This window comes from Protopterus annectens, chromosome 1.part2 (assembly GCF_019279795.1).
Source record: "Protopterus annectens isolate FY-2018-M chromosome 1.part2, PAN1.0, whole genome shotgun sequence".
In the NCBI taxonomy this organism is placed as follows: Eukaryota; Metazoa; Chordata; order Ceratodontiformes; family Protopteridae; genus Protopterus; species Protopterus annectens.
Genome location: NC_056727.1, coordinates 989,394,386 through 989,419,232, shown reverse-complemented (window position 1 = coordinate 989,419,232; position 24,847 = coordinate 989,394,386). Strand labels below are relative to the sequence as shown.

General features: G+C 41.1%; 1 protein-coding gene across 1 annotated transcript in view; it reads left to right on the top strand.

Moving 5' to 3' along the window:
• Positions 1–24,847, top strand: part of LOC122792213 (protein argonaute-3) — a 1,955,650-nt gene that overhangs the window by 1,673,096 nt on the left and 257,707 nt on the right. The window contains exon 17 of the mRNA XM_044059953.1: positions 4,810–4,911. Coding sequence (XP_043915888.1) covers positions 4,810–4,911 — 102 coding nt within the window. The remainder of the gene's footprint in view (positions 1–4,809; positions 4,912–24,847) is intronic.

Sequence of the window (24,847 nt, the reverse complement as noted above, 5' to 3'; positions counted from 1 at the left end):
CAGGAACTGGTGAGGTGGGCTTTAATGTGATGCTTGAAGTTTTTTAAGCTAGTTATAGTTCTAATTTCAAGTGGTAAGGCATTCCACAGTTTAGCAATGTAGTAGGAGTATAGAGAGTCACCCAAGCTATTTTTACTCCTAGTTACGTCAATTAGAGCTTTATTAGTGGATCTTAATGTACAGGAACTTATATGGGGATTGAGGAGGCCTTGTAGAGCTGGTGTTTTATCGGGTTTGTAATACATTTGGTGAGCAGTAGAGAGTTGCGTGAGAATGAGTTGGTGGGGTAGTTCTAACCAAGATAGCTGTCTTAAGGCCTTACAATGATGGGTTCTAGGAGGACAGCTAGTGGCAAATTTAGCTATCTTATTATAGCAGGAGTCTAGCTTGCTTAGCTCTGATTTGGAGAGGTTGGTAAGGATGGGTGAGGCGTATAGTAAAGTTAACAGAAGATGAGTTCTGGCTGTGGTTATTCTGGAGTTTGTGGTTAAGTAGTTTTTGCATCTGTATAAGGTACCTATTTTCTTGTGTACTTCTTTTACAGTCTGGGCAATGTGTAAGGTGAACTTCAGATTTTGATCAATAACAACACCGAGAAGTTGAGTGGATGGTACTGGTTCAATCAAAGTCTTATTACTGGATGTGATGTTGAAGTAAGTGGATTGGGTTTTGAATTTAGTGGAGTGGAAGAGCATGAGTTTAGTTTTATTTGGGTTCAAGATTAATTGGGCATTTGACAACCATGATTCAATAGCATTGAAGGATGTTTGGGTTAAGTTCTGTAGTTCAGGTAGAGTTGGTGCAGAACATATGACAGTGGAGTTGCCTTCATACTGTATAAGGGTGGCTGGAGTTGTGGCATTATGGAGATTATTTGTAAACAGGTTAAAAAGGAGGGGGCCGAGAATAGACCCTTGAGGCACGCCCATAGTCACTGGTAGTAAGGGAGAAAGAGCTTCTTTCCTGTTATTGGCTTTTCTGTTTATGTTAACCATTTATTAATTTCATTTGTTATTTATTTTTATTTATTATTTCTTAACTCCTTAATGTGTCTTTGACCTGTCTGAATACAGCATGATGGTTAAAGTGACAGGCTGTGTAGCCTCTCTGATATGATACTATTAGCTACATATTTCAGTGTATGTTTTATTTGCTCTGGATGTGTATTTTTGTATAGATCAGACTTGTGCTCTTTTAGTGATATATGAATGTGTAACAATATTTTATTCTGCTTAGTGTTTGCTGAATTAATGTATTGAGTTAAGTAATTCCTATGAGAGGCTATACACCGTGTTTAATTGAACATCATTGGTTAAGTGTTGTACTTTTTCGATCATAATTGGCTCTCTGGTTTATGCTAATTATTTTTGTATTTGTTAGCCTTTTGGTGTATCTTTGACCTATCTGGATGTAATAAGATGGACAGGCTGATAGGATCTGCAAGTTTTCTGTTATGTACCATTGGTTGTATATTTTAATGAGTAATTATTTTTAGCGATGCATTTTTTCTTGTTTTTGATTGGTTCTTTATCCTTTTAAAATGTTTGCTTAGACAGGTTTTTAAGGATCTGATGAAGCGCTGTATTAAGGCATGAAAGCGCTGGTCTGTTTTTATATTTTGTTTTGTATTTTATTTATTTTTTTAAAGTTATTAATGTTTCAGACGAGTTCTACATCCTTGTTTTTCGCTAGTGCACTTGTGTACAAAAATATGTAATTGCTTCCAGTGAGAATGGAGCAAAACTGTTAAAAAGTCGAGATAACTTCTCAGATGTCCACGTATTTTAGTACCTAAAGCTCAGAGTCTTGAAATGTTAATCTAGGTCAAAGGATTCATTACATTATTTAGATGCTACCTTCCTTAAGGGAGTTGGTTGTGGACATAGGAAACTTTACATTCAGAATTATTGTCAAGCAGGAGGTACAGAACCTGAGACTCTAAAGTTGAGACCGCAAGTGTATGTTCTGTTTTTGTTTTGCTTGCAAAGTATGCAGAATGAACTGCAGCTGTGAAACAGAAGCTGAATCCTGGAATTCCATGCCTACGAGACTGAAAAAAATGCTATTTAACCATAAAAGTTGGAGTCAGATAATATTCAGTAACATATTTATCAACTGGCAGTGGTAGGACCAGCTAAGCAGTTACGAGTCCTTATGTGTGTGGCCTGTCTATTTGTTAAAACACAATTCTTTTGTATTTCATTGTTCAAGTGTACCCATAGAACATCTGTATGCTGAAACAGATCAGACTGGGAGACTGATTTCTGCCCTGACTAATATCCCAGCAGTACTGTACATCCTTCAGCAATGATTGTTATAATGACTGTCTGTGAATTTGTTTGAAAGACATTTTTTTTGCATTGACTAAGATGTCAAGCTTAGGTTTGATATCCCAGAGAAATCAAGTTCATAAAGCTTGTCGACTAGACTGTGTAAGGTTAGGCAGTCAGTTTTGGTCTTTTTTTTTGTTTACGTGGTGCACAAGTTCCTTTTCTCCATCACTACAGCTGAGAAGGATCGTAAATCACTGTGGTGTGTGTGTGTGTGTGTGTGTGTGTGTGTGTGTGTGTGTGTGTGTGTGTGTGTGTGTGTGTGTGTGTGTATGTATGAGGGGTGGAACAGTGAAATGTGGGGCTTTGTTTGATATGTTGTCTAATTTTGAAGATAAGGTGTATAGGTAGGGAAGAATACTGTATAAATGAGATGAGCAGTGTTAGTACTTCAGTCAAGCATAGTAGATGAGTTCACAAGGCACTGGTAGTATTGTTCATTGATGTTATGTGTGTGATAGATAGAAAGTGAGGCATGTCTGTACAACTGTGATTTACTATGGGACAGCAGGTAGATATTTTAATATTGGTGCGAGTATTACAGGATTAATCCACAGGTGACATGGTTTGATCATGAGTGAGAAGCCCAAGGGAGTAAATAAAACCAACTTTGGGTAAATCATGTGATACCCACACACCGGAGTGGATTGTTGCTGTTGTGCAGTAACATTATTTAAGAAAGAAATTGCTTGCATTTATTAAACAATCTCATTGTATAATATAGCAATAACCCATGCCTGGGTGTGGGTAATGCTGAATTTACCCACGGTTGGTGTGGTTTGGTCACTTGGGTTATTGCTATTATACAATGACATTATTTAAGAAAAAAAATAATTACTTTTCTTAAATAATGGCATTGTATAATGCCTCCTTGCTGCCCTTCTGCAACTGTCTGGTATTCTGCGGCAGTTCTGATGTACTGCGCATGCATATGCCTATGCAGTACATCAGAGCTGTGGGCAAAAGCAACGGAGAAAGCAAGATCTCCGTTGCTTTTTACAAACTGTTTTGCTATGTTAAATGGGTTTAACATAGTGAGACAGCTTTTAAAAAAGCAACGGAGAATCTCCGTTGCTTTTTTTAAAGCTGTCTCGGTGTGTTAAATCCATTTAACATAGCGAGACAGTTTTGAAAAAAGCAACGGAGAAAGCTGTCTCGCTATGTTAAACTCGTTTAACATAGCAAGACAGTGTGAAGCAATGGAGATCTTGCATTCTCCATTGCTGTAAAAAAAGAGTTATAGTAATGGAAAAAGTCCGGGCGACCGGACCTTTTTCCATTACTATAACTCTGATTTACAACATGCACGCTGACTAATCAGCGTGCACATTTTTGATTATTAATGGGGGGTCGTTGTGTAATGGCACTTTAGTGTTATTCTGCCTCTTGTGCACCACTGTGCTTATATTATGCAGTGCAGGAGATGTAGGTGAGAAAAGAGGGAGTTGTCACTCCCTGTTTTTTTAATAGTGCCAGCTTAAGTGCTAGAACAGTAGGTTTTGGCATCAGTGAACGGTTTGTGAACTACGGGAAGTATGAAACGCTGGTATTATTGACTGAAAGAAGTCCTCCGTGATTTACCAGAAAATCTAATTTTTTTAAGAGAGACGGTAAAAATATGTGGAAAAATCAGAGACTTTCTATAAAACTCTGCACAGTTGATAGAGGTATGATCAGTCTTATTGCTGGTAACTAAGTCCCAACTGTCTTGACTTTTGTAGAATGTCCCTGATATTCCACATATTTTAACCTCTCCTATGTAAACATTTTATTGCTGTACTAATGGAAGAAGACTTCAGCAGCCTGATTTCATTTTGTTGAGATCATGTTTGATTTACAGTTGGCAAACCAATTGGACTGTCCAATCAGCAAGCATGTTTTTGAATACTAAACCTCCTTTATTGTATAATTGCTTCTAGCCAGGAGGTTTTATATTCAGAGTATTATTACATCTACTGCAGTTGGTAGTTTACATTGCATTATGTGAGTTTTAACCACTCTACAGTTTTGATAAAGTTTAATGGTTTGTTTAGGGTATTAACTGTGGCCCTTACTGGCTGTAGTAGATTTTTTCTTGTTTTAGACCTTAAAGCAAAGTATAAAAAATTTAGTACAGTATTTTATTACCTCATTTATATTGTTTAGGGCATTGTGAATAAAAATTTATGACATTATAAACCAAGTATGCAGTAATATTGTGTCTGCCTTTTAAAATGCATTCTAATTTTGTACTTCTCGCAGAGAGGTGGTTTATTCACTGAAAGTGAAAGTTTTTACCATTGTGAGAGAGTTACATTTCTGTTTTTACAGAAAATTGCAGTAGAATAGGAGTGTGCACTAATGATAATTCTAGATTGACTGCTGAGAAATTCACTTAGAGTAAGGTTTCAGATTTTAAAGAAAGAACTGGAAAAAAGTTTTCTCTGCATTTTGACTGAGTTTGTGTAAACTATTCTTAATGTTGTGAAATGATTCACAGGTTGGCAGAAGTGGCAATATTCCTGCTGGAACAACTGTAGACACTGACATCACTCACCCCTACGAATTTGATTTTTACCTTTGCAGCCATGCTGGAATACAGGTATGGATTTCTCAACTGATTAATGAATTGTGTATTCTTTTTAAACACTATGGAGTTTAATTGTTGTATGTGAAAGCTTACCTTTTACTATTCTTTAGCCGTTGAATAATCAGATGATACTTCCAACAGGTCATGCTTAGTAGACTATCCGAATGTAGCATAGCTTGCATAATAAAATTTAAATTTGGCATTTCATTCAATTGATCTGCTGTCTGCTGCCTCCTTTTTTTAATTTCAGTTGAAAGTTTTGCCATCTGTTCTTGTCATTTGTTCATCTCTGTAAATTTTTGCAGAGTGTATTTACACAATGCCCACAAAGCTTTTGGATTCTTCTGTACCACATTCTAAAGGAACAGTTGTCTTGAATAATCGACCTATACCAAAGAATTATGCTGTGTACTTGTATTCTCTCACTCAAGCCGCGGTGGTACAGCGGTAGCGTTGTTGCCTCACAGCAAGAGGTTCTCCTGTTCGATTCACGGCTGGAGTGCCTTCTGTGTGGAGTCTGCATGTTCTCCCCGTAGTCGAGTGGCCTCCAAAAGATGTGCGTGAATAGGCGTGCCTTCGCTGAAGGTTGGGCGTCGGGCTGGCAACTCGGCACCTTAAGAAAAATCTACTGCTAATCATTAGCGGACCGGAGTTCCGCTGTGGCGACCCCTAACCGGGAAAAGTTGAAAAGACAAACTTGTATTCTCTCACTCAGTGTGGCTTAACCATTTGATAACTTTAATGATCTTCCCCTTCATACGTTTGGAGGGTTTGGGAGAAAAAAGGACCAAGTTATTTATTGTCTTTCACTTGTATGCATGATGACTTGCTAATCTATGGTAACTGATAAATAATTTTTAATGCATTGGTCACTGAAGCAGTAGCGTAAGCTATGTGGGCCCTACTCCCTGTGACTGGACAGCTTACAAAGCTTAAGGGTGCCTTCCACGTACTCAAACTGTCAGGAGCTCAAGCAGTGCTCCATTTAAGACAGCTAGAGTGCAGAAACCTTGAGAGCTTTTTTTGACACTGAGGAGCTCTCCTTTGGTGGATCAGGTGGAGCTGTCAGTCATCTAGCGATCCTAAAAAAGCCTGGCTGGTAAGTCCACCTTTGGGGGAAAACCTTGCATTAGTTTTATTTTTCAAAGGAAAACATTTTTTCACTGACTGAAATATATGGTTTAGCTAAGAAATGTATTGATTTTTGGGCTGTCATTGCTTGTCTAAGGTGACATATGTATAAATGCTTATGTGATCATTTTGTGTGAAACGTTCTATTTTTTGACAGAATTTTTACTCAGTTTTTGAGTATTTGTGTATTTGGGACAGGATGTTGTGTTTATGGCAGACTTTTAATGGTTTACTTAATTCAGAATCACTTTTTTCTTTGCTTTACCCTTTCCCAACTCATCCAGGCTCTATCTGCTTCTGAGGTCCCTTTCTTGACTTATCAATGGAGCAGTCTCTGGTCTCTGTGGGTTTAACTTCTCCTGTCCATAAGAAAAAGAATGTTATCAAGGGTTCTTTGGGATTCAGGCAGCTCCTGTTGCATTGCAGCCTCTGGTGAATGATTGTGCTGTGGCCACTTATAATTTCCCCCCACTCCATTTGGTATAACACATGCAGCCACCAAAGACTGTGTGATAGCCACATCCTTTGTGGCTGAAATATCTTTGGCAGTCAAGGAAGAATGGTTCTTGTCGGCCTGAAGGGAAGGGGCAGATGAAGGTTCTAACTAAGCTTGGAAACCAGCGTCTGGAACTAGTGTGCCTGCTGAGAGTCTGTCCTTTTCCAGAGAATTGCTTAGGAAAGTGGAACAAAGTAATAAAATCTTTTAGTCTCTTGTTACTATTTCTTTGGACAGGGAATATTTACTGAAATTTGCTAAGGAACTTTCTGGTGCTTTTCCTTTGCTTTCTGTTTCCTCAGGCGAGAAAAAGAAAAGATTTCCTTCTCTTTCTGAAATGAATTTTCAGTCAGAATAGCATTCATGGGGGGGGGGGGTTATACATAAGGAATTTCTTTGCAATCTGAACATTCTGATTCTGATTCTGAGGAAAGTATGATTTCAGATTTCCCCCCTGAAGATGTATTCTTTCAGAATTTTTTTTCTAAGATGAAAGAGTTTTTTTTCAGTGGGAACAGAATGACATTCTTATAAACAGAAAATGTAGTATGATTTATTACAGTTGGAAATGCCAAATCCTGTGTTACCTGCTTTAAAGAATGATCTGATGTTGTCCTCTACACTCTTCCTCACAGATGGGTCACAGATCAGATCCTCGGATCCAACTCTGCCACATTTTCCCCAGACTTGAATCTGAGTCTTGACTCCTCCCTCTACCCATAATGCTCTACGCTATACCCAAACTTCCTCAGATCTCGTTTGCTGCCAGCAGAGATCGACGTGGTTCTCCGAAGTCTCGAGTTGAGAGTGAGATTTTTTCAATTTTTTTCAAGAGTTTTCAGCTGTTTCTTGTTTTTATTATTATTGTTATTATTATTATAGCAGCCTCTATTCTTGCTTTTCCTCCTCTACCTCTAGTTTTCGCAGGCGTCAGGTGTTTCTTGTTCTTCCCTTCTACTTTGCCAGCTCCTTTTCGAGCTTTGCATTCTTCGCTCTTCTCTTTCCCTTTTTGACTTGTATATATTAAAAAAAAATATTTCCTTTTTGTTGTCATAGAGCTGTTGTAGACGGTAGTTTCTTCTGTGTAGTGCAACAGTCTGAGTTGTTTTCAGTGCCTTTCCTTTCTGTTTTGACAGGTACTGGGTTTTTGTGTGGAATAATGTCAGATAGGTCTACAGTGTTTAAACGCTGCTGAGAATGTGGACACAAAATTCTACATTCTGACGTGCACAGCAGGTGTTTGTATTGTTTAAGCCCCGAACACCTCAGGTCAACTTGCCAGATTTGCGAGGGATTTAGTGCTAGAGCGATCGCTGATTGCAAGAACAACCTGATTCTTAAGGGCCTGTTACCAATTCAGATACTTCCTTTCCAGGGGCTTAACCCCCCCGCAAGAGTATGGTGGGGCACACTGACCTCAAGAAGCACTCTCATAAGCCCTCCAGGGCTCCTTCGGAGCCTCTAGCTAAAATGGCTAAACATTCGGATCTGACATCATCGGATTCAAGACCTCCATTTGCATTGATGGATCTGAGGCGTTCCTTGGATCTGACTGATTCTTCAGCACTGAGGTCTTTTCCTATGCTTTCTACCTCTGCCTCAGATCCTAAGGCCTTGGATTCTAGAGCTCAGAGAAGGACCCTGGAGTTTGCTGTTAGGTCGATTTCCCCTATGATACCATCCAAGTATTCCAGACTCTGAGCAGACATTCCCAGCCAGGGTCTGTGGCTTCCTCAAGGTCTTCTAGGAGCCTTTCGGAAATTGATGTGGACAGGATGAATAAGGAAGATCCTCAAGACTCAGCTCCAGATGGGGGTACTGCCCACTCCATCCCCTCTGGGATCCGCAAGTGCTCCTGTTGCAGTACAGTCTCCTTTTTCGATCTGAACTTCTGTATCGAAGTCCAAGGATCTTAGCCACTCAGAAGAGTTGGTGTTGGATCCGAGGTGGCCTTCTTCCTCAATTCAGACAATCACCCTGACCACCTCTGCTCCGAGGTCATCGGATCAGTGTGTGTCTCATATCTGGGAGGCCATCATTGGATCAAGAGGAGGGGTCCAGCTCTGAGCCTTCCATTCCTCTTGGCACTTCGGTGCTTGACAGCTTGAGTCTGATCCTGCCTGGAGCCACAGTGGGGGGGCGGGGGGGGTCCTGCCTTTTCTTCCTTGATTGCTTCTGTTTCAAGGGAATTGGGGAGGGATTCTCCAGGTCTGTTGGCATTCCAGGTTGTAGAGAGGGTTTTCTGTTCTCAAGGAAACACGACCTCTTCAAGCTATGATCCTCCTCATCATCCCCCTTTGGATTGGAGAATTGAGCCTATCATTCCTGTCCATGGTCAGCCTGCCCAAAGAAATCTCCAAATGCTTCCTTTGGGGAAAGTCCTCTTTTCTTATGAGACCTCCTTTGAGCACCCCACAGAGGAGATTCGTCATAAGAAGTCATGCAAGAGGAGGCACATTGACTCCCTGTTGGAGTCCATCACTGAGGACACAGACTTTGATGAAGGAGAAGGATCTCCTTTGGGAACATTTTAGAGATCCTAAGGCAAAGAGGTGGTTGGTCTGCCCAAACCCCTTGTCTGGAGGAGTCCATGTTTTTGGCAGCTTTCATGGCAGGCCCAACAGATCAGCTTGTGTATTTAGTGACCTGCCAGGCATGGAAAGAGCCAGACATGGTTGAGCCAATACCCAAACAGCCAGATAAGTTTTTGTCACTCCCCAAGGACTGTCCCCACTGCAATAAGGGTATACTGGTAGATGACATGATTATGGCAGCAGCTACCAAAAAGTAGCTGGCTGAGCAGAGCTCCTCTGTTTATCCGCCAGACAGGGAGTCAAGAGAAATGGACAGATTTGGTAAGCACGTGTACGCCTCAGCCACCTTCTCGTTGAGAGCATTTAACTATACCGCACATTTTACTAGATTGCAGGGTGATCTAGTCAAAGAACTTTTTGAATCTGTAGCCAAGACCTTGTTGGCTGAGGACTTTGAGAAAGTGTCTTCCCGACTGGCAGCTCTTTCATCCCTGTCTAATTCTTCCATGATGCTTATCTCCCATGCTACGGAGGCCGCCTCATGGGCAGCCGCCTTGGGCATTGCAATTAGGAGGCATGTCTGGATGAAGCTTTGTGATTTTGCAGAGTTTTCAAGGTGTCCTTTGTTAACGCCCCTTTTAATGGCTCCTCTTTGTTCCAGCCATCAGCCAAAGAAATCCTAACCCACAGTGAATGGGTAGAGAAGGCCCTGTCTGCTGTTGGGGTCAGGTTTTCTACCCCCCAGTGTACCTTTTCAAGAAATCAGCGAGGTGGTAGGAAACCTTGGTAACATAATTGAGTTCCTTCCCAGGAACAAAGTGAGGAATTCTCCTCCAGAGGCAGAGGGGGAAGTTTCAATGGGAAATGCACCCTAGAGGCAGGGCAGCTCCGCAGGGTCAGAGCTTCAGAAAACCTTTCTCTGACCAGTCCTATCAGTGCTCCTGAAATGTTGTCCAACTGCTGTATTCTGGAGGCAGACAGGGAGACCTGAGACCCATTCTGGATGTAAGCAGTCTAAACCTGTGTGTAAAAAAAGGCAAAGTTTGGGGTGGTTATGGTTCAGTCTATCCTACCGCAGTTGCCGAAGGATGATTGGACGTGCTCAGCAGACTTACAGGACACATACTATCACATCAAAATAGACGTTCCAGGAGTCACTTGCACTTCATGCTGGGAGCCAGTCATTACCAGTTTTCACCTGAGACTGCAAGGATTCCGAATGTTTCCATACTTGGATGATTGGCTTCTGGCTGTCCCAGCCAGGCATCAACTTATTCGAACCAGAGATGATTTGTTCCATCTATCCCAGTCATTGAGCTTTACCATAAACCTGGCAAAGTCAAATCCGTCACCTGTACAGTGATTGGAGTCCTTCTGGACACGTCAAATCAGACAGCATCGTTACCCTTTCACCGCATTCAAATGCTAAGAGAACAAGTATAGGTTATTCTGCTTCACTGATGTCCAAGCACTTGAGGGGAAACTAATATATAGACCCTGAAAATTTATGGATGAAATATTTAGGTAGATATTGTGAAGTTAGAAACAAATCAAGCAGTACTTACTGAAAACAAAGAATTAGTTTGTCAAGAATGTTGAAAAGAGGAGAGTCACATGAATGGCTGCTACTTATGGTGGTCTTGCCACAGCTTCACTCTGGTGGGATACAATACTTTTTTGCTTCTTCTCTCACCAGAAGCAAAACTTTAGCGCCAGTCCCAAGATGAGAAGCAGGCCACAGCCTGATTGGTGATCCACTGTCTTGTCCCAGGTGATGCAAGGGTCTGTATGCTTGTTGTACCCTTTTCCTGGTAGATGCTTTGATTAGCAACCAGACCAATCAAGAATGTTAAGTGCAGACACTCACTTCCCAACCAGAAACAATCAGGAATCAATGCACTCTGCTCCTTCTCTCACCAGGAATAGAATATAAGCACATATTCCAAGCTGTCACCTATAAAGCAGTTATTAGGCTTTCTGGTGTTCAGCAGTCTCCAGGAAATATTGTCATTGTAGTCCTTCTCTCACTAGGAGAAAACAGAAACACTAATCCCAAGATGACTACTTTACAAGTTGGGCATCATTTCCAGAAGCAGAGCTGCCTTTGGTTTGGCAGTGCTCTGGCATATCGTCCCTTGAGGCCACCCAAGAGTGAAGTAGCTGGGGGCTCTGATCCATCTGTGAGGAAGAATGAAGAGGACAACATCAGATTTTTAAGTTAATGTACTTACCATAACTTGACATCTGTGTTGTCCTTCATTCTTCCTCACCTTCCCTCCCAGCCACCCCCCCCACCTGATGACTCCTAAAAAACCTGTGGAATTCATGGGAACCTTTGGTTCCTGTTTGAGCTTCTGGTTATTTCTTTTCTTTTGCTTTCGCTACATCTGTCCTTTAGATGTTAGGCAACAAACTCGATCTGAGAAGGTTTGGGTGGCAGAGGGGTAGAGCATTATAGGTAGAGGGAGGAGCTCGAGACTCGGATCCAAGTCTGTGAAAATGTGGCTGAGTCAGATCCGAGGATCGGATCCATGACCCATCTGTGGGGAAGAATGAAGAAGGACAACACAGATGCCAAGTTATGGTAAGTACATAACTTAAAATTTCCTCATGCCTTCTAGTTTACCTGAGAGGAAACTTCCTACTCCTCGGAAGTCTGGTAGGTTATATACAGTACCTCAAATTCATGAGCATTTCATCTAATGTTGTCTCCTTCATTCCTCCTCATGATAGGGTCTCTGATCTGACCCTTGGATCCAGCTTGGCCACATTCCACAGACTTGGATTTGACTCTCAAGCTCCTCCCTTGTACCGATAATGCCCTGCTACCACCCAACTATCTCAGATTTCATTTGCTGCTCCAGTGAGTCAGACACAGATTTCATCTCTCAAGCGTGGTTTGGTATTTTTGATAACTTTTGCTTCAGAATTTGTAAGTTGGTGGTTGTGTTGTATTTCTTCCTCCCTCTTTTTTCTCTTAAGTAATTGAGTATGCGCATCTCTTCTTCTTCTACAAAAAAAAAGTAAACTAGGTTAGTTTAATTTAATCTTAAATGAAGTTCTAAGATAGTGTAAAGTGAGAGTTTAGGATTACTTCTTGACTTGTAGAGTTTAGAGTTTGGTAGTTTATACGTATTAAAACTTGCCATCTGTTTGTGACAGTTTTTTTTTGGTGGGCTCTTTTAGTTAGATTATGGCAGACAAACTGGTTCTTGGCTTTAAACACTGCACTTTGTGTCGGCATAAAATCCGCAGTCAGGATGCCCACAAGGAGTGCATGTACTGCCTGGGTGCCAATCGCTTGAAAGTGGAGTATTCCATCTGTACCACCTTCAATCCTCGGGTTCTTGCAGACCGACGAAATAGGCTTATTCTTAGGACCCTTCTTCCCTCCTCTGCTCCGGAGGCTCAGACCCCTTTTTCTGGCTTCTTCTTCTGCTTGTCCTGCTCTTAAGATGTGTAAAAAGAGGTCCCTCCCTGTTGGCAAAATGGATTTACAACTGCATTTCATTCATTTACTCATCCAAAGGATTGGAATTACCTAAACCTCTTAGGGAACATTCCACCAGAGCTATGGCTACTTCCTCAACCTTCTGTTTTAGAACTTCCATTGATAACATTTGTGCGGCAGCTTCATGGTCTAATAATCACACCTTTGCATCACATTATAAGTTGGTTGTTATTTCCAGGAGCAGGGCCTTCTTTGGTTTGATGGTGCTCCGGCATATCCTTCCATGAGCGCTACCTGTTGACATATCTGGGGACTCTGACACTATCGTGAGGAGGAATGAAGGAGACATCATCAGATTTTAAAGGTTATGCCTTACCATAACTTGGCATCTGTGTTGTCTTCCTTCATTTATCCTCACTTTCCCACCCAACCATCCCCCTGCCTTTGTCTTCTTGAGGAACCTGGATGATGAAGGGGCTATTACGTCCTGTGTCTGAACCTCTTCTGACAGTCTTTGATGTCTAAATCTTGAATGTCTGAATTTGGCAAACTTGATTTGAGGTAGTTGGGTGAATGCATGGCATTGTGGGTATGAGGGAGGAGCTTGAGAGTCAGATCCAAGTCTGTGGAATGTGGTCCGGTCGAATCTGAGACCCTATTATGAGGATGAATGAAGGAAGACAACACAGAAGGCAAATTATGGTAAGACATAACCTTTAATTTTCAAATCCTGAAGCAGACCCAGCTGTGGTTTCTTTATCCAAAACTGCTTCTGCTAAACAGTTTACTGCTGCTAACCCCTTTCTCGCTGACAAGGGTGTGAAAGCAATTGGTGGATAAAATGGGGAAGAAAATGTATTCCTCTAGTACTTTGACTTTCAGGATTTTAAACTGTCAAGCTCTTATACTAAAGTTTTTACTTTTATCTTTTGAGAACATGCAGAAATCAATAACCCTCATTCTTCTGAGGTAAAAAAAAAATCCTTGAATGCATGTGTTGCATGTACATGTTGTTTGTTTACTAATGTTCTGTTTTTTATGAAGAAACTGAACTTGGTCTTGAAAATGGCCATTTTAAGCTAGGAAAAAGTTATTGTTGAATGTCACATGACTTTTAATACTTTTAACCAGTAGCATTACTTTTTAATTTTGTGGAAAAAAGTTGTTTAAACTATGATAAAACCATTTTTCTCTGCTAGAAGTTGTGTTATATACAAAAAGGGACCAAGGTTAGTGTTTAAAATGCTTTTTACTGTGCTTTTTTGGGGGGGAAAGTTTTTTTTTTTTTTTTTTTTTTTTACTATTTACCTGTTTTACAGATTATTGTTGTCAGGCTTCCCTTGAATTCAGAAATCTTTTTTGGATTAACCGTAGAATAATTCACCAGTTCCTCAGTTCTTCCTTCTTCCAGCCACAAAAAGAAGAAAATGAATAGCCCTTGCTACCATGGCAGACTGCTGAATTGTCTCAGCTGCTAATGCATGACTCTGCTATGGTCATTTGTGGTTCTTTATATCATTCATTTTTTCATTGGCTCCTTCTAATGTAGACCTTATAGCCACCATGGATGGGCGGTTAGACATGTCTTCTGCAGTTGATGGGGTGCCGTTTTCAGGCAAGGGAGAGACAGTCTTGTTGGTCTTGGGTGAAGTAGCAGGAAATACCACTTTGCTTAGCCTAAATGCTGTACCTATCCGTAGGGAGATTTTTCTTGGCAAACGTGGGTCTGGTTCTTCAGAAATTCCTGTCAAAAAGAAGTAAAAACTTAAGTCACTTTGGACAGATGTGATTTATTGGGCTTACTTCAGGGTTTAGTTTATTTTCTGAAGAGGTTCAAGTTGTTGAACCACAAAATGATTGTGAAGGGGCAGATTCTATTTTATCTTCTCAGGTTTCTAATTCAGATTCTGAGGAAATTGTGGCTTCTGTGAGTATCTTTGAAGAATTCTTTGTCTGAAACTATATCCAGAATGAATCAGTTGTTTCAGTGGGAACGTAATGAAATTCCACTGTCCTCAAACAAATAATGTGATTTTTACAACTAGATTATTCAGAATCTACTCCATTTCCTACTCTTCTTTCAGCAGCTCTGAATGCAGTTGGGGGTCATTTCTTTTTCTACCTAGCTACCTGGGCAAGTATAACACAAGATTTATGGATGCTAAAAATAATATCCGGAGGCTATTACATACCATTTTCCCTTCTTCCTCATTGCCAGAAGAAGAAACTTCCCAGTGTTCCACCCAGTCAGAGGAAGGTCCCAGCACAAGAAATTCAAAAGCTGCTAGGAAGAAGAGTCATCCAGAAAGTCCCACCAGACCAGATAAAATTCTAAATTTATTTGTGCTTCTTTTTAGTGCCAAAGAAGACAGAGGACCTCAGACCCATTTTGGATCTAAGCAGCTTGAACCAGTATGTAATGAAAGCAAAGTTCCAAATGGTGACGTTTCAGTCCATCATGCCTTCTCTGCACAAGGACAGTTGGATGTGCTCTGTAGATCTTCAGGATGTGTACTACCACATCAAAATAGACAGACAGTCCAGAAGACATCTTCACTTTTGGCTGAGAGCCAGTCATTACCAATTCAGAGCTCTGCCCTTTGGACTCAACACAGCCCCCAGGGTGTTTACCAAATGCATGACATTAGTGGCAGCTCACTTGAGACTGAAGGGATTCCAGGTGTTCCATATCTGGGTGACTGGCTTCTCACACCCCCCCTGCAAGTATCTGCTTCAGCAGGTCAGGGACTATTTGCTGCAGATTTGCAAAACTTTGGGAATTACGATAAATCTTGCCAAGTCAAAACTTTCACCAGTTCGGAGCCTGAAGTTCATTGGTTCAGTTTTGGGTATGACAACACAGATGGCATCTTTGCCTCTTCACCATGTTACGTCTATCAGAAACCAGTTTCAGGCTATCCTTGCCCACCCATCCCCACTGGCAAGGTTGGTACTTCAAGCACTAGGGTCAGTGGCAGTAGCAATAGTTTTTCTTTCTCTAGCACACTTTTTTATGCTGGTTCTGCAATGGACTTTAGCTGTACAGTGGTCCATTCATATAACACCCCCTCTCTTATCAAGTAAAGGTCACCCTGATTTGAAAGCAACACATTCGCTGGTTTATACAGTCTGATGATCTTTACCTGAGCAGACCCTACTCGCAGTGACCACTGATGCTTCTCAATTGGGGGGGGGCATTTCTTGGGGAGAATGGTTCAAAGCACATGCCCCCCCCAAGACCAAGTTGCATATTGGTGTTCTAGAGATGAGAGCAGTCATTTTAGCACTGGAGGCATTTCAAGATATTCTCCCCTTGGGGACTGTTGCAGTTCAGACTGACAACATGTCAGTAGTGTAGTAGATCAACAAGCAAGGAGGAACTTGGTCTTATCCCCTTTGCAGAGAGGCCATGAGGGTTTGGGAATGGGCGATCTCATCAGACTGCTGTCTAATAGTGACAAACATTCCTGGGAAGACGAATGTGCTTGCAGACAAATTAAGCAGATCCATTCTGATGTCTAATGAGTGGTCTGTCAGTCAGTCGGTAGCAAAGATGATCTTCTGGCATTGGGGTCGACCTTGCATTGACCTTTTTTGCCACTTCCTTCAACAACAAGTGCAGCAAGTACTTCGCTGTTATCTGCCCTCTTGGGGAGTCACCAAGAGATGCTGTGATGCACACTTGGCCCTTGTGACTCCTTTATGCTTATCCTCCTATATCCTTAGTTCCCAAATTTCTACAGAAAGCAAGTTGGCTGAAGAGCTCAGTAATCCTCATTGCCCCTGTCTGGCCTCGGCAAGTGTGGTTCCCCTTTCTACAGTTTCACCTTCATTATCCTCCATGGAAATGAGCCTACTCAGGATCTCCTGTCTTACACATCAGGGGTTCAACACCCCAACATTCAGGCCCTCAAACTAACTGCATGATTTCTCCACTTCCAGTAATAGTTAGACAGTCCAGGCATTTTCACCTGTATATATCATTATTTTGGCTTCTCAAAAAGATTCCACCAAAAAAGTTTCAAGAGCAAATATAAGAGGTTCTCCATTTGGGCATCAGATATGGGAATTGACCCTTTTTCTGCTCCATTTTCTGCCATTCTTCATTTTTTGGCAACCCTTTTTAAAGAAGGAGCAAGTGTCTCTACAGTTAAGCTTTAGTTAGCAATAATTTCTAATTTTCACACAGGGAACAAATCTTTTTCTTTGGCTTCCCTAGATTGTGTACAGCCTTTACGAAAGTCATTTTTCTGCTAAGACCTATGATTAAGGACCCATCACCTCCTTGTGATCTGCCAGCTGTACTTGAGGGTTTAACACAGAAACCTTTTCAACCACCAGACAAATCTGATCTAAAATTTCTGTCATGGAAGACTCTTTTCTTGGTAGCTATAACTTCGGCAAAAGGAATATCTGAACTCCAGGCTGTTTTGTTTAAAACTCCTTACATTATTTTTCATAAAGATAGAGTTTCCTTATGGACTAACCCTTCTTTTTTTACTTGAAGTGGTTTCTGAAAATAATATCAACCAGTCCATCCACTTCTTTCCAAAATTTTTCACTAAAGGAGAGTACATGCTACACCTTCTTGGTGTGCACAGACAACTATGTTTTGATCTTCACAGGACAAAACAATTTAGAAAATTGAAAATAGAAAAAAAAAACAAAAAATGAAAAATTTAAAATTTCCAAAACATATAATTACAACAAATTCATCTAAAATCATATATATATATATATATATATTTATAATATTACATATTATACATATATATATTATTTTCTAAGATGTATCATTCAATTTTTGAATAGTTCTGACTACACCAAATATTTTATCCACCACACTATAAACTATATTTTTTAGTGAAGTGAAACATTTAGAAAACTTCACTTCCTGATTTTCATTTTATTTGATGGTATTATATATATATATATAACATCAGGGGGCTTTTCTCTTTACTTACTGAATGAATTAGAAATGGCAGGTTAAACTGAATGCCTTCCACTGTCCAGGCTTGAACCACAACTGCAACATTTATCATGAAATGAAAAAATGAACTAAATAACTAAATAATTTTTCTTTTGGGATAACAAATATTTTTTTTTTTTTTTTTTTTTATTTAACCAGTGACATCATCTTTAGTATTTTCTTTGTTTCTGTTGCCTGATGTGTCACCTTAGTTATAATAAGTTTGTTAGTATTATTGTATTGTTCTATCACTATCTTTGGGGGATTTTTATGTGTATATATTCATTTATTCCACTGGCTCTATTGGAAAATTGGCCCAGCTTTTTGTGTCTTTCTCTCCAAATTGTTTAGGCCATTCAGTTTGTAAAGTTACCCTAGCTAAATAGATTATGGACTGTATTTCATGGATTTACTTTCAGAAAGGTATGAGATTGTCTAAACCTCTTTGAGCTCATTCAGCCATCCATGGCTACTTCATCTGTGTTTTGGTCAAGAATGTCGATTGATATTTGTGCTACAGCTATATGGTCCAAGACTCATACCTTTGTCTCCCATTACAAATTAGATATCATTTCCAGAAACAGAACCACCTCTGGTTTGACAGTACTGTGGAATATACTTCCATGAGGGCTACCCAAGATCAACACAGCTGGGGACTCTGTCCCATATGTTGAGGAAGAATGAAAAGGACAACATCAGATTTAAAAGTTATGTACTCACAATAACTAGGTATCTGTGTTGTCCATTTATATGCTTCCTCAACTTCCTCCCATCCATCCCCTATCCTTTTTGTTTCTGGAGAGACCTGTTGGACTGTATTTAGAACCTACAGTTCCAGGTTTGAGCCCTGCCTTTTGCTATCAACCTATACCTGTCTCTCTCTAACTATATGGCAGTAAACTCTATCTGAGGCAATGGGGATGGAGTAGAGCATTATTGGTAGAGGGAAGAGCTTCAGAGCTTGAGAGCCGGATCTGAAGTTTGGTATATGCAGCCAAGTTGGATCCAAGGATCGGATACAAACCCATATGTTAAGGAAGAATGAAAATGGACAACACAGATGCCTAGTCATGGTGAGTACATAAGTTTTAATTATTTTGCTGCTGTCACTGAAACTGTTATGAGTAGGTTTGCTTGATTGCATTCTCAAAGCCTTCCAGAAGATGTCAAAGTTGAAATTTTGAATTCTGTCTTAGATAGTTAGTTTTTGACCATCTGCTGCAGAAGTCCTTAAAAAGTATGATGAGACAGTGAAGCTAATTCAAGTAATCTTTCAAATTTTCATTCTTCCTTCCCCAAGTTTCCCAAAGGATTCAGTACTACTCCTAAAATTTTCTTTAAAAAGTAAAATAATGTTAGCAAGCTGCTGGTACGCAAAAGTTTAAAAAGCAATTAAGGAATGGCAGGGATGTTCCAAAAAGAAAGGAGAACCCCCCAAACAAAGAAAATTTTAATAAGTCTCAATGAGTATCTGCAAGATTCCCCTCTCCCTTCCTACTCTGACAAACACTTAATCCTCCCAGAAGGTTTGAACCTCATTTCTGTCATTGGCAACAGATATTTTCAGTCAAATTGGTTCTAAAAGTAATCTATCAAGGTTACAGATGACAGTGGGGGTCTCTCCATCCTTTTTCAGGATTCTGCATCATCAGACCAAACTCATCCTTCTCTCCAGTCATTAAGCATCTGCTGTCTCGGGGTGATGGAAGCAGTCCCTCCTCTGTTGCCAAATAAAGATTCTTGAACCCCAGTTCTTTCCTTGCTGAACCTTTTTGTGATAGTGCCAAATTTAAAATGTCTAATGCCCACCTCATAAAGAGGGAAAAGGTTACATCTTCTGGGCAAAGCTATGTTTCATTTTAATAATTTAGTCTTAAGAATGATAAATTATCAAGGCTATGTGTAAATTTATTTTATAGTGTGTGTACAGTTTGGATGATTTTGCTGTATTTTTACCTGCAGTGCAAAAGTTATTTATACATGATTTGACTCAGGTTTCAAAACATACTTTGTGAGGTGTGCTTTAATGTATAGATACGGTCCTGAGAAGCTTTTCTGTTGGATTAAGGAGGTATGCCTGGTTACATAATCATAACGTCTCTGATGATTTAAAAGCTGAAATTTTGAATTCACCTTTAATTGTGTTTTGGCCTTGTATTACACAGATTCTCAGACAGAGTGATGATTGTTTCATGTATCTGTGTCCCCCTCCCCAAACAAGGCATTTTCCTTTAAGGGAAGAACAAACAAAAGTCAGGAATCCAAAAGAAAATAGCATGAGGATAATTCTTTAAAACCAAACAAGAAGGGTTCCTTTCCAAAAAAGGATCAATGCCCCCCTGCAAAGGAATGACTATGCTAAATCACAGATTATCCCTACCTCTCCTCCTGCCCATTCCTTTTCTTTTTCAAAGGCTCTCTCAACCCTGCAGCCCAACCACAGATGGTTTCAGACAAATGGATTTGGAGAATAATTTGTAATGGATGCACATTATAGTGGATAGAAAAAACTCCCCTTTTCAGAGGAATTCCCCCGCACTCATCAGACAAGAAAGAGCTGTTTCCTCCAGTGCTCCATCACATGACAGAAGCAGGGGTCATAGAACCAGTATCTGTGATACATAAAAGCAAAGGATTTTACTCCAGAATATTTTTGGTACCATAAACGTACTCCTGGAGACCCATACCAGACTTGTCCTTTCTAAACACCTTTGTAAAAGTTCTGAAATTCAAAATGTTCAACTTTACAGTTGGTCCTAGTGTTGCTTCCAGGTGATGGTGACTCTCAGTCTCAAGGATGCTTATCATCGTATTTCTGTTGCTCTCATTTTCAGGAAATGTTTGAGATTTGCTGTGTTTTGTATACATTGTCAGTTTTCTGCATTACCCTTTGGGCTATCTGCTGCACCTGGAGTGTTTACAAAGTATTTACCCCATTGGTTGCTCATTGCAGAATCCTAGACATCCACATTTTTCCTTATTTAGATGACTTACGGGTTTGTTTAGGTTATATAACCAGGTAATTGGAGTCCTTACACAAGGCTGCATCCTTCCTTTCCCATCTGGGCTTCAAACTGAACCTTCAAATTTCCATCCTCACATCCTGTCAATGAATTGTTTTTCTGGTATGTTGGATAGACACATTAAAAAGTATGGCCTTCCTTCCAGAAGACAAAGTTCTGACTTATCAGGACATTTTATTGGCTCTCTCTCCTAGATGTGGCCTTCTCAAAATTTTAGGCCTCATGGCATCAATGATCCTCATGATACCACTAGCCAGACTATACATGAGAAAAATTCAGTGGTACTTGCAGAATTGTTGAACCCAGAACCTTCATCCTTTGGATTTCCAGGTACCGGTACTGGGATTTACGAAACAGGAACTGCATTGGTGGAATGCTGAACTATCTCTGAAGCCAGGACTCCCTTTCTCTTTTCAGCCCCAGACAAGTTTGTCCAGGTGGACCCTTCAGATTTTGTGATGAGAGCAGTGTCCATGGGAGCTCAAGTACAAAGCTTGTGGGGACCTCAGGTCATGACAAAGCACATAAAGATAAAAGAAATGTTGGCAGAGATTCATGTCATAAAAGCTTTTCACCACTTGTCAACTTCATGTTTTCTTCTAGTAGTCACAGACAACACTACTGTGTTGTGGTACACAAACAAGCATGGGGAGGGGGAGTAGAAAGTCATACCTTCTAAGAACAGGCAAGCAAAAACTGAGGATAATGCTACTCAATGCTAGAAGTCTAAATCTCAAAATGCAGTCACTCAAGGCACTCCTTAAAATGGAGAACATCGATATCTGTGCAATGACTGAGACCTGGTTCAAGGCTCCAGAGAGCACCCCTGCACTACCAGGCGATAACTCATACCACACTTTTCGGCCATGTAACCTGGACCGAAACACCAAAGGCGGAGGTGTGTCCATATACATTAAGGATATCCACACCTCCAGGCTAGTTGCTCAGCATAATGCATCCGAGGTTATCCAAGTGCAACTAACTCTGGGCAAAACTGCAATCCAAATTGTAGCTTGCTACAGATCCCCTACCATGCCCCAGGATTCCCACTCTTTTCTTGATGTACTGGAAAATATTAGGGTTCAACCAAACACCCTAGTAATGGGCGACTTCAACTACCCCACCATTAACTGGGAAAACTACTTGTGTACCAACTCCTTAGCTCAACGCTTTCTGGAATTTATAAACTCCAATGCCCTGGATCAACTTATGCATACCCCCACCAGGGGCAACATTATCCTAGACCTAGTCATTACCAACATGAGTGACTGTTGTTCCACACCTGAAGTCAACTCCTCGTTGATCCGATCCGACCATAAGTTAATCACCCTTGATATCCACATCCCGCCCCCACCCCCCATTAAGGAAACCACAGTAAAAAATTTCTCCAAAGCCAACTTCATGCTTCTTAAGACAGAAGTGGTGAACTTCATGACACCCATGCAGATGGACAATACAGTTACAACTGCTGAATCCTACACAAATGCACTCTATAAGCACTTACATGAGTGCATGGATCATGCTATCCCAAACAGAACCAAGACGCTGTCCTCCAAAAAAAGGAAGCCAATCTGGTGGTCCACTGCCATATACAAACTGTACAACAGAAGGAAGAAACTGTTGCAAAAGAGTGTAAAATCCCATGAGTGGAGGAGCTCCCTGGTCAGCCTCAGTAAGAAGCTGAGATCCCTTATAAGATCCTCCAAAGCTAACTACGAAAACAAAATCACCACTAATTCCAAGGACAAACACAAAGCATTCTATGGCTATGTCAAGAATCTCGATGGCATCACCCAGATCTGCTCTGAGTTACAGCACAAAGGCAAGAAAATTACAGAACCAACTGATATTGCCAACATCCTGGCAGATAGGTTCAGTGCTAACTTTACCCCCCTCTCAACCCCTAAAGGGTCTATATCTATACAGGAAGAATGCAGAGTCCCTGTAATCACAACTACGCAGGTAAAAGCTGCACTGTCTAAAGCCAAAAACACAGCATCCATGGTACCAGACAGCATCCCAGGCTGCGTTTTACACGAACTTCAGAATGAACTGGCTCCCCACTTAAGCACCATGTTCAATAATAGCCTTGCATCAGGCTTTGTGCCCAATGAATGGCACACAGCAACAGTTATCCCACTCCACAAAGGGGGAGCCACCACTGATCCCGGGAACTGTCGACCTATTAGTCTGGCGAGCCTGGTCTGCAAGGCCATGGAATGTATCATCATGGAACTCATAAACAAAGACACTGGTAACCTCCAAACTGTGGATCCCACCCAGTTCGGGTTTGTGAAAGACAGATCATGCCTCCTGAACCTGATTGACTTCTTTGAGGCAGTCACCAAAGCCGTAGATGAAGGTAAGATGGTTCACACAGCCTATCTTGACCTCGCCAAGGATTTCAACACAATCCCCCATTCTGGAGTAAACTCACTAAACTAGGTATAAATCCCTACGTCACAAGATGGGTTGCCAACTGGCTCACTGACAGAACTCACACTGTAAAAGTTGCAGACTCCAAATCTGACCTCAAAGCAGTGACAAGTGGAGTACCACAGGGTTCCGTCCTGGGACCTCTCCTGTTTGGTATCTACTTCTCAGAAGTACAGGCTAACACAGAAGGCCTCTGGCTAATGAAGTTCACAGATGACTGCAAACTAGGAGCCATAGTCAAGTCCCCAAATGATGTGGACATCCTACAGAAGGGCCTCGCTGAGACAGATGCCTGGTGTCAGAGCCATGGCCTCAAGCTCAATGCCAAAAAGTGCAGTGTCATCCCCTTTGGTAAAACCTCTGTACCCATGAACTACCACATAGGCAGCAATCTACTTAACACCGAATGCGTGATAAGAGACCTTGGGACCCAGGTGGACAGTAGTCTCTCCTTTGATAGTCACATCGTCACAGTAGTCAGGAAGTCCTTCTACATGGCACACATCATCATAAAAGGGTTCTCATCCAGGAAAAAAAGAGGTTATTGTTCCCCTCTACTCAACACTCATTAGAGCCATTATAGAGTACAACTCCCCTTTTGGAATGTACCTCACAAGACATCTGCAACAGCTGGAAAGGCCACAGAAGTACCTCACAAAGAGGATTACTGGCCTCAAACAAATGCCCTACACTGACCACCTCAAAAAACTCCAGCTTTACTCCGTAGCATATCGTCTACTCCAAGGTGATCTCTGCCTAACATATAAAGCTACGTCAAACCCAGAGCTGTTGGGCATGCTACACCTAAAGAAATCCCAATCTCTCCGAGCTACACGCTCTCGGGACCTAAACCTTGTCACCACAATAAACAGGATATGCTGGAGGGATAGATTCCTGTCCCAGAGACTTCCCATACTCTGGAACAGGCTACCCATCTATGTCAAGCAAAGTTCTTCATTAGCACTCTTCAAGAAAAATCTTGATGAGTGGATAGGAAATTGGAAATACACCCCGGGGATCACTTCTGTGTCTCTGCTCGACAGTGGCACAGGAAAATAACTTTCTTGGGTCCCGTAAACTTGGGAACCTTGTTGGCTAGGCTTACATAGGCCCTTGGGCCGATAGCCTAGTACTTACCCATGAATCAGACCTTTTTCACCAGGGATCAGAAGCTGCTACACTCAGAGTTCAGCTAGCAGCAATATCTAATTTTCATGTGGGAATTAACGATTCTAACCTTATGTCCCACAAAATTTGCAAGACTTTTCTCAAAGGTTCTGTGATGTGAAGACCTCCTGTTCAAGATCCCATTCCTCCCTAGGATCTAAATCTAGTCCTTTCTAAACTTACTTTGCCACCTTTTGAACCAGCCCAAAGCTGTCAATTAAAATTTCTATCGTGGAAGACTATTTTTCTGGTGGCGATAACTTCAGCCAGACGAGTTTCCGAACTGCAAGCCGTATCAGTTAAATCTCCATACTTAATTTTTCACAAAGATAGGGTCTCTCTCCAGACGAATCCTTCCTTTATCCCCAAGGTCTGCTCCCATTTTCACTTGAATCAAACTATCGAATTGCCAGTATTCTTCCCCAATCACACCAATAAAGCAGAGTATAGATTTCACCAATTGGATGTGCATAGGCAATTGCGTTTCTACATCCACAGAACTAAAGGATTTAGAAAATCAGACCAGCTATTCATTTCCTTTGCTGAAACAAGAATAGGTTTGCCAGTTTCTAAGGTCACACTATCTAACTGGATCTTTAACTGCATTTCTTTCATTTATACTTCTGAGGGAAGAAGCTGCCCCTTAAAGTCAAAGCTCATTCTGCCAGATCATTTTCTACTTCTGATGCCTTCCAAGCCAGGACTCCTATTGATAATATATGTGCAGCAGCAACATGGGCT